Genomic DNA, 10,603 nt, shown 5'->3' on the forward strand with positions numbered 1-10,603 from the left:
ACTTGTTCCCCTCTCTTCTTTGTAGAGAAACCCTCCTGCCTGCAAAGAGAAGCCAAGGTGGTGAGTATCCCTCTGTGGTTGTTGTCGTTGTCATCCGCCTCCTCCTCCTCCTCCAGTTCCTTTTCTAGGGTGCTGGGCCATGATACAAGCAGCATTGGATGGATGGGTATGGTGGTGCATGCCTGTAATCCCGACAGCTGGCACAGGTAGAGGCTGGAAGATCAGGAGTTTTAAATGCTCCATCAGAGCCAGCCAATGTCTAGCTACATTCCCGCTCAGAAGAAACAGGCCAGCTCTTCCCTGGCTAGCCATAGCCAGGCTTTTTCCCTGAACTGTGCCCAGCTCCTCACTGGTCCCCATGAGTAGGGCACCCCCACTCCTCATTCTATAGCAGAGGAAATGTGACATAAGAGATGCTGTCACTCTTGAAGGGCTAAGAGTTAGGTCTGTGGTATGTCCTGGGGCTCAAACCCTTGAGCAGGTGGGTTTGACAGACACCTCCAAAGCTCCAAAGCGGTCTCACACAGGCCTATCCCAGCAGGGCCTGCTCTCCAAGGTTGGTCACCAGGAGCTGGAGAGTCTAGATGCCACCCTTTGTCCAGCCCTGTGCCCTCCCAGCCTCCTGCCTCAGAGCCCTCTTGGGAGCCCAGTGGCGGTGTCATCTGTGCTAGTGTGAGACCATCAGGCAGGAGCAGCAGTGAGTGGCTCAGCCCCTCCTCCGAGGGCTGGGAAAGGAGGGTTCTTTCGAACAGCAGAGTGTGACTTCATCCCCGCTGCCCCGAGTTGTGCCCATGGCCTCGTGTTTAGCATTGTCCATACTGAGCTCACGCCAGCACTGTGCTGAAGTCTTACAGACTCTCCCAGCCTGTGTGAGTACTGGCCCCAACTCTACAGTCTCGGGACAGATGGCCCAGACACTCTTAAGTAACTGTCCTGAGGTGGCACAGCTGATGGGCGTGGCTTGGAACACAAACCTAGGAATGGATCTCAATCACTGGCATGCAATTACGGGGCCTCTCTCAGGCATGCCCACGTGGCCTTACACATAGAGACACCCTCAGCTCCGAAGCCTACAGGAACCAGCCATGCCTCTGCCAGTCCCAGCTCTGCATAACGGGCTCAGGCCCAGAAATATAGGCAGTGTCAGGTAAACTGAGGTCCTTGCTGCTCACTCAGTGGGTTCCCAGCCTGGGTCACAGGACTGTGATGGTGTCTGTGCTTACAGCTTGTGGCTCTGAGCAGGGAGATGACTGTGACCTTTGGGGTTTTTTTTCTCTGCTTGACTCTAGCCACAGGCAGAGATGGGGAGGGCCAGCTAGAAAAGTTCCTTCTCAAGAGCTGGTGACTGACATTTATGAATGCCTCTGCAGGGCTACAGGACAAGGCTGGGCCCAGGGTCAGACTGTGAATCCAAAAGGCCTTCCATTCCTTCCAGACCGGGGTACCTGGCTGGCAGGACTCCAGGGGAGGCAGGAGGATGCAGCATGTATTATTTCCACGTGCTGGCCTGGGTTCTCTTGCTGTGCCCATCAGCCAATGCCATTCCGAGAAGGATTCACCTTCTATGGACTTTTTTTGGCCTCGTGGAGACAGCTTGTATGGCATCCTTCCAGTCCCGAGTCAGAAGCTGTGGACTGGGCAGGAATCAAGGCTACAGGATACACATGGGCATCTAGGAAGCGATAGCAGAAGTGGACAGGGCCCCCAGACCATGTCAATCAGTGACTCTCTAGCCAAACTATTGCTTTTGTGCAGACTACACCTGGCACTGTGCCTCTCTCTGAAGGAAGGTGGGAGGGGGGGTACCAGCCCTGGCCTGGCTGTTTTTCCAGCTGGTGTGGACAGACAGTGCCCTTGGAATGGTATTTCCAGGTCCTCCACACAGGTTGCTGTGAAAAGGGATTTTGTCTTAAGCCTCTAGAGCTGAAACCCAGTCACCCAGAAAAGGCACAGTGAGTTTTAGCTGACTGCACTGTATCCTAATCATGACCTCGGGCAAGAAATCCAGTTTCCACATCTGCAGAGCCAGGGTGGCACTAGGCTAGACTGAGCTTCTGAAGGAACTGAGGTAGCTGTGACCCAGGTACTTGGCACTAGGTACTCAGGTCACGTACAGTCTTGCCGTTATCATTCTGTAAGAAGCCACAGGGAAGCCACAGAACATCCTCTGGGTGAACCATGGGAAGGGGGAGCTGAGACAGGCCAGTGAGGAGCCCTGTGAGTGGCCTGGGGGAAAGGGTTCCCTGATCTGTGCTGATTCATCGGACGGAAGGAACAGAGGGTAAAGGTGTTACACTTTGAGGGCCAAGCCCGACCCCTGGGACAGCTACTAAGTCCCACCTGTTCTAATGAAACAGTGACGGTGGCTCGGTTGCACCAAACTTGTTTATTTATGAGCACTAAAACTCATACTTTAGGTTTGGGGGATTTTGTTATTTTAGACAGGGACTCATGCAGCCCCTATTGTCCTTGAACACTAACTGAGGATGGCTTTGACTTTCTGATGCCCCTGCCTCAGTCTCCCACTCCATCAGTGCTGGGATTACAGACATACCCCACCCCACCCTGTATGTGTGGTGCTGGTGACTGAATAGGAGCCCTGTGCATAGTCTCTAGTCCTTTCTGTTCCTGCAGAGAACACGGAGTCAGTTCCCAGCACCCACATCGGTGGCCCACAACCACCTGTAGCTCCAGCTCCAGGAGATCCAATGCCCCTTTCTGTCCTCCAAAGACTTATGCACGCATGTGTGCCTACTCACACTCAGAAATGTATACAACTAAAACTTTTTTAAAACGAGAAATATTACTATCCTTTTTTTCTTTTTTAATTGGAACTATTTAAAAATATGTAAGAGCATGAAGGTCATTCCTGGCTGGCAGGCTTTGCCACCCAGTGAGTGGTACTTCTGCCAAATTCTTTCTTCTTTATTTCTTGGTTTTTCGAGACAGGGCTTCTCTGAGTAGCTTTGGAGCCGTTTGGAACTAGCTCTGTAGACCACGCTGGTCTCGAACTCACAGAGTCACCTGCCTCTGCCTCCCGAGTGCTGGGATTAAAGGTGTGCACCACCACTGCCGGTGTTTCTGTCCAGTTCTGTCCTGTGCGGGGCTTACAGCACAACTGTCCTTGAAATCCCCAACTGTTTAGTTTTCACAACGACCCGAGGACATGAGCTACAATTGTTCCTTTACACAGAAAAACCATGGAGGCCCAGAGAGGTTAGGTAACTCTTTCAAGATCACACAGCTAGTGAGTGATAGTGTTATGAACTTAGATTCATGTGGTCTGGATCCAGAATTCAACTCTTAACTACCAGGCTGGGGACATCTCCCCACGGTGATGGACGGCCTTCGGAAAGTCAATTTTTCTGTTTCCTCGTGTGGACTGAGTGTGTGGGGACAACGTGTAGCGTGGGCAGAAATGTGTAAACTGTGGAGTGTGGGTGATGGGAGGTGACAGGCGGACTAGACCCCAGCAGGGGGATTAATAGTCTCCCTCTTCCTCCTAGCTTCACCTGCCCGATGAGAATTCCCGGGGTGCGACTGGCCTAGAGCAGCAGCACCTCTTAACCACAGCACCCAGTTCCAGCAGAAGCTCCCTGGAGAGCTCAGCCAGCGCTGGGGACAGGAAGGCGGCACCTAGAAGCCAGCCTCAGGCAACAGCCACGGAGGAGGCCCAAGGGACTCAGGAGGCCTGTGCGGGCTCCAGGAGTTCAGGTAAGAGGCAGGAACCAGTTGGCCCCCTCCCGCTCTGTGCAGACAGGTGACCCCCCCCCACCTACCCGTTGAAGATAACCCGAGAGGAAAATGTCTTTAACACACCTGGCAACCGTGATGGTTGGTAGCTGTGGTTCTGAGCCGCCGCCTGCGCTGGGTGGAGATCCTACTGCATTCCCCCGGAACTGGAGCTACAGATGACTGTGAACCTGTTGGGTGCTAGGAATCTAACCCAACTCCTCTGCAAGACCAAGTGCTCTTAACTGCTGGGCCATCTCTCCAGCCCTTTTCTTCGGAGGTTCTTCTCACTATAGTTCACTGAGGGCGGGTCACTTTGGGCCAGAGGCACAGTGTGGGGACCTGTTGCATTTACATGGTCTGCATCATACCATATAATCTAGGACAGCGACACCATCGCTATCTCTAGTGACTGGAGCGAGTCCCTGGTGGGGTTCCCCAGAACCCTGGGACTTCCTTTGTTTTGCAGTGGAAAGGTCAGGTCTACTGGTCTTTGTTCCCCTACCCCCACCCACAGCAACACTGGCCGGTGGAACAACAGAAGTAAACATGAACGTGGATTTGGTTGTTAACCCAGCGCTGCCCACCTGCCTTGGGACCATGAGAATCCAAGCAGGCTCCTTAATCCCTTGATCCTGTTTCCTTATCTGGTGATGAGCCATGAACCTCCTCGGCATGTTGATGAGCGACAGTAGCATTGTGGCCACGCTGGCACCTGACAGGGAACTGACAGCCCGCGGCCACAGCTGCCTCCCACACATGGCCTCCTCTGACACCCACATTCTGCTGCTCCACGAACTGTTGTGCCCTGTGCTTGCCCGTGCAACCTTCCTGGCCTGCAGCACCCCTGCCCCCTGCCTACCCACAGAAGCACTCATGCCTTTTTTTTTTAACCACTGGAGTCCCCAACCTCAGAAGCATGTGAGGTTGTCAGGGTCTCTCGGTACAATCTGAGGATTCTTTGGGCCTGCCCTGGAACGAGCAGATAGCTCTCAATGTTTGCTCAGTGAATACATGTACTCAAATAGAAACGTGAATTCATCTTTCTTGGCTTCTCTTCTCCCATTGTGTGCCACTGTGGCTTCTTCCTCAGCCCCTGAGGATGTCTACCCATCCTTTCTCCTCTGATCTCTGCCCCCTCCTCTTTCTTATCCTAGACGTCCTGTACCCTGACTCCCTGACCTCTCCATTGCTTCGCTCTCTCCTCCCTCCCTTCCTCCCTCCCTCCCTCCCACTGACACCTCTCTCTACTCTGGGAGCCTGTCAACCCCAGAGCTGTGCCCACCCACCACCACAAGTCATAACCCGCAAAGGCCGTGGTAACTTTACATGACCACCACAATGTCTTGTCATAACACGCAAAGGCCATGGTGACATTACATGACATTTGGGTGCTGTGGAGGCCCAGGATAGAGATTTCTTGGTGGTCCCTTGATTTTAGCTCTTCCTCTCTCTCTGGTATATTTAAGGTTTCTCTGAGCACAGTGGTTGGCTGGCTCCATTCTCACCTAAGCTTCCCTGTGCTCCAGCTTCTAGGAGTCGGGAGCCAGGCTGAATAGCCATCTGCCACTGCTATTGGCCCTGGCAGGTTGTGGGGACTCAGCAGCAGTAGCAGCAGCAACTGACATACATTTGGGGGAACTGTTGTGTGGCCAGCCCCTCTTGTTACCCCCTGCTAGTCTGGCATCTATTCCTCACCAACTTAGGAAACTTAGATGCTCAGAGGGGCCAGGCAGGAAATGGGGGCACTGACCCTGACATCTGTTCTGTCAGTGGCGTCTGTGTCTATCTATCCCAGTGCAGGGATCAAACTCCTTGTGTATGGTAGGTAAGCCTTTCCCACTGAACTCCGCCTACAAGCATGGAGCTTCAAAATACTAACCCCTGAAGTTTAAATGTCGATGGTCAGTTTGCTTAAAACACTATCATTGCCGGGTAGTGGTGGCACACACCTTTAATCCTAGCACTTGGGAGGCAGAGGCAGACAGATCTCTGTGAGTTTGAGGCTAGCCTGGTCTATAGAACTAGAGGACAGCCAGGGATACACAGAGAAACCCTGTCTTGGAAATCAAAACAACAAAACAAAAATAACTCCCCCCCCAAAAAAAAACACTATCACCAAAATCAAAATGTACTTAGACTGATTTTGGTCCATTTAGTACTTGTTCCTGTTAAGTTACTAGGAACACAACATGAACTGTTAGAAAGTCCCAATGCCCCTTGATTCCAGGTCTGGGATGTGGGGAGGGACACAGGGTGATGGACAGGGAAGGAATCAACTGTGTCCAGAGCGGGGGACAGATAGGCTTATTGGAGAAACTGGACTTTGAACTACACCTGAGTGGCAGGAGGGAGGGCCTGTGAGCAACAGGAGCTGTCCAGGCTGAGGGAACAGCACGTGCCAAAGCCCTGAGGTCTAACGTACACAAGGAGTAGCAGGGAGCCGAATGCGGTTGGAAGACCCGTGTGAGATGCTGGAACGTCAAGAGGGTAGAGAGAGACTGGGTGCCATTTATGTAAGGCTTCAGGGGCTCTGCCAGAGACCAACAAAGGAGGTGACTCCCAGCTTCAAAGGGCCAGCTTTGGAAAACTGCAGAGGACGGGGCAGGAGCCAGGATCGGGACACAGGCTAGTCACGCAGTTCAGAAGAGTGGATGAAAGCCTGCGTGGCTGGCACAGGGCAGGCAAGGAAGCTCGGCTTACTTAGTTGGTAGTCTGGTTGTGGAACACAACATAGACATTGCCCAAGGCTCCAGGTCTGACTGAGCAGAAGGGTGATTGGAGATGGAGAAAAAGTGCAAGGTGTTTTCAACCTAAATGCAGATTTCTTAGGTGGATGCATGGATGGAGTCCTGGTTATTCTTACTCAGTGTCTCCAAGAGCTATGGTGCCTCAAGATAAATCAGTGGCCAACACTTATTGCAGCCTAAAAATACGTATATAGCAGGGTGGTGGTGGCGTACGCCTTTAATCCCAGCACTCGGGAGGCAGAGGCAGGTGGATCTCTGAGTTCGAGGCCAGCCTGTTCTACAAAAGCTAGTTCCAGGACAGGAACCAAAAGCTACGGAGAAACCCTGTCTCGAAAATCAAAAAAAAAAAAAAAAGTATATAAAATTTCTTCTTCTTCTTCTTCTTCTTCTTCTTCTTCTTCTTCTTCTTCTTCTTCTTCTTCTTCTTCTTCTTCTTCTTCTTCTTCTTCTTCTTCTTCTTCTTCTCCTTCTCCTTCTCCTCCTCCTCCTCCTCCTCTTCTTCTCCTTCATCTCCTCCTCCTTCTTCCTTTTATTTATGACAAATATTCCCCAATCTCTTCTTGTCAAAAGTTCTTTGAGAGCCAAGCAGTGGTGCACACCTTTAGTCCCAGCACTTGGGAGGCAGAGGCAGGCAGATCTCTGTAAATTCAAGGCCAGCGTGGGCTACAAGAATTAGTTCCAGGACAGGATCCAAAAGCTATAGAGAAACCTTGTCTTGAAAAACCAAAACAACAACAACAACAACAAAAGTTCTTTGAGACAATTCCATCCGATTTAGCCAATTGGAGAATAGAATCATCTGACTTGCCCATCCTACAAATGGCCCCGCGGATCGCATAGGTTTGTTTGTTTGTTTTTGTTTTGTTTTGTTTTTGTTTTTTAGGTTTTTTGTTTTTTAGCTTCTCTGTAGCTTTGGAGCCTATCCTGGAACTAGCTCTTGTAGACAAGGCTGGCCTTATAGAGATCTGCCTGCCTCTGTCTCCTGAGTGCTGAGTGCTGGGATCGAGGGCATGTGCCTTTCTCCCACAGTCTTAACCTACCTCTGGGACAAGAAGCAGACTGCAAAGACATCCCCACTCCAAGACCCTCAGACTCATACCTCCCCATCTTGTGCTTCACAGATTCTTCCCACGGCAGCCACGGGACCCATGTCAACGTCACCTGCATCGTGAACGTCTGTAGTAGCTCTGACCACAGCTCACAGTGTTCTTCCCAAACCAGCACCACAGTGGGGGACCCAGATGCCGACCCCTCAGGATCCCCGAAGGATGAGCAGGTTCCCTTCTCCCAGGAGGAGTGTCCTTCTCAGTCCCAGTGGGAGACCCCAGAGACACCGCTGAGCCACGAGAAGCCCTGGCCCCTTGGTGTGCCCGATGTGGGCATGAAGCCAAATCAACAAGGATGGTGTGACCAGGTCGCAGCCAAAGTGGCCTGACCCCTGCAGGGGCAACGCCCTGTAAATGGACTCCCAATCCTTTAGACCCTCAAGCCACAGAACTTCATGACTCTTTCTGGGACCGTTTCCTTTAGCAGCCTCTACAGCCTCTCTTGCCGGTCAAGTGAGGGTTGAGGCAGCCAGGGTGGTGGGAAACTCCTGTTTTGGTGTTCCATGGGGCAGTCCCAGCAAGTCCTAGCTCTTCTGTGACCTCTGAATCTCCTGGGCTGTGGCCTAATTCTGGCTTCTGAGAGGCCCCAGCATCTTTCCCTCCCAAGGAGCTAACATCCTCATCCATAGGCTTGGAGGAAGGAGAGCACAACTCTTCAGCCTGAATGCTGGCACCGCAGGGCGGTCCCAGCAGGAAGGAGGAAGTGGTGGCCTCATAGGGCACAGGGCCCCTGAGGTTAGTGCTAGACTCTTGCTTGGGAAGTACCTCCTCCAAACCCACCACAATCCTTCTGATGCAAGAATCAGATGCACAGAGGCCCCGACAGGCAGGGTTCCTCTACTTCAGGGTGCTGGGGTTGTAACTCAGTGGCAGAGTGGGCTCTTGGCATGCCCTGGGTTCGATCTCCAGTTCTACAGGTAGAAACCAGCAAGCAGCTGGTTTGCATCCTCTGCCTCTGACCTTCACTTCAGTGGGCACACAGAGGGCTCCAGCTCCTCTTCCCTTGCCCCTGCCTTCTAATGAGCCCTTCCAAGGCTATGCCTTCCTTTCAGGGACTCTCAGGGACTGTAGAGGTCCCAGGCCCCTGCAGCCACCTGCCTCCTCCTACCTCAGCCTGGACCACTCCCTCTAACTCCCCAATGCTTGGTACTGTACCCACTGTGACCCTGAGTGCATGTCTGTGTTGTGGAACAGCTTGTGGCATCAGGTGAACAGCCCATTCGGAAGCAGCTGAAGCCAGTGATTTTGCCAAAGGACTCTTAACCCATTTCCCCATCAAGGCGCTTCCCTAGCATGCCCAGATCAAGGAAGGAAAGGGGTCAGGAGACTCCTTAAGAGGCAAGTTCAGTCTCAGGTGCTTGGATTCCATGGTCACAGATTCCACTGGATATGAAGTTGGTAGTTAAACGATTGGAGATTTGTTACCATGGATACTCAAAAAACTCAGCACTCTGGAATCAAGATGTACTCCTAAGACCTTCTGATTAGGTCTCTGCACAGCGTCAGACTGAAGAGGCTGTGGAACATGTCTGTCCCCTGGTGGCCAGTTCTGGGATGACCTCGGGCTTCCCTGGCCACAAAAACATGGATGGAAGGACTATTTCTGGGTGTTGCCTCAGCGCCCACCAGTGCTTATGTGGATCCCAACACGAAGTGCTAAGGAGCGTTTGCATTGTATGCTGGGCAGAATTCCTGCTTATAAATGCTTGTGGTTGTTTTCCACACGGATCTCTGGCTGTGTCTAGGGGCTGGTTTGGGCTTTGTCTATGGTCCCTCTGGCCCTCCTCCAATGTGTGAGGAGAGATGGGGGTCATGTTAGTGAGGCCCAGGAGGTCCATGTAGCGAATGGTTCTGGAGCCCCCGCCTCACCCCACCTTTACAGCTGCTCTCGTTCAGAACCTGGGCGTCTCCCACTTGTAGCCTGCGGCTACTGAGGGAACTTCCAGCCAGCTGGTCTTCAGGTATATCCCCCGACTCCTACTCTCTCACCTAAGTCTGGCCTCCTCACTGTGTTCTGGGAAGCCCACACCACAGGTCTGAGCAAGGGCTGTAGGTGCAAGCCCATCCCTGAGTGCTTAGACCAGCTCAGGGCACTGTGAGCAGAGGCTGGGGTCCGGGGACAGTTTGAGTGGTGACCTCTGACACATTCCTGAGGGATAAACAGCTTTCCAGAGCCTCTCTCTCTCTTTTGTGTGTGTTTGTTGAAGGGAGGGGGGGATGGAGAGGTGAAGTGGGGGGGGCTCGTATATGTGTGTGTAGTATGTATGTGTGTGTATGCATTTTTGCATGTATGTGTGTTTCTGTGTGTGGAGGCCAGAGGTTGATTTGGGGTGTTCTTGCTCACTCTCCATCTAATATATTAAGGCAGGGGCTCTCATCTAAAGCCAGAGCTTGCGTATTTGGCTAGTCTAGCTTGCTTCAGACACAGGGATCCCCCGAGTCTGCCTGTGGAGTGCTGGGATTGAGGGCAGGCTGCTGTACCTGCCCACCCGGCGTTTCCTTGGATATGAGAGATCTGAATTCTGATCCTCATGCTTGAGTAGCAAGCACTTTGCCCACTAAGACGTCTCTCCAGGTGCTCCCCTTTTAATAAGTTCATGACGGACGGGCAAGACGGCTCAGTGGGTAAGGGCGATTGCTGGCAAGCCCGAGGACTTGATTGGTTCCCCGGGACTCCTGCTAGTTGTCCTCTGACCCCTCCACACACATGCTTCTGCACATGTGTACGTGCACATACACACAATAAATGTAATAAACATTTTTAAAATAAGTTGATCTTATTATTTTATCATTTTTTATTATTATCTGTTTATAGACGGGGATCTTGCTAGGTAAAGGGGCCAAGACCTACACGACAGAAGGAGAGAACGACTGACCTCTCACACACCCACATTCATACACAATAAATAAAATACACATAATTTAAAAGTTTTACAAATAGGTAGCATTCTTGGCTAGGACTGGAGGTCCATTGATAGAGTGTTAGCCTTGCATGCATTAAGCCCTGGGTTCAAT

At 52.0% G+C, this 10,603-nt stretch overlaps 1 protein-coding gene across 1 annotated transcript in view; it reads left to right on the forward strand.

Moving 5' to 3' along the window:
* Nucleotides 1-9,310, forward strand: part of Tnfrsf1b (TNF receptor superfamily member 1B) — a 31,410-nt gene extending 22,100 nt beyond the window's left edge. Inside the window, exons 8-10 of the mRNA XM_050153318.1 lie at nucleotides 26-60; nucleotides 3,507-3,714; nucleotides 7,604-9,310. Coding sequence (XP_050009275.1) covers nucleotides 26-60; nucleotides 3,507-3,714; nucleotides 7,604-7,917 — 557 coding nt within the window. The 3' untranslated portion in view covers nucleotides 7,918-9,310. The remainder of the gene's footprint in view (nucleotides 1-25; nucleotides 61-3,506; nucleotides 3,715-7,603) is intronic.
* The last annotated feature ends 1,293 nt before the right edge of the window (nucleotides 9,311-10,603 follow it).

The sequence above is a fragment of the Alexandromys fortis genome, unplaced genomic scaffold (assembly GCF_014885135.2).
Source record: "Alexandromys fortis isolate MF-2015 unplaced genomic scaffold, M_Fortis_MF-2015_v1.1 scaffold_88, whole genome shotgun sequence".
NCBI classification, from domain to species: domain Eukaryota; kingdom Metazoa; phylum Chordata; class Mammalia; order Rodentia; family Cricetidae; genus Alexandromys; species Alexandromys fortis.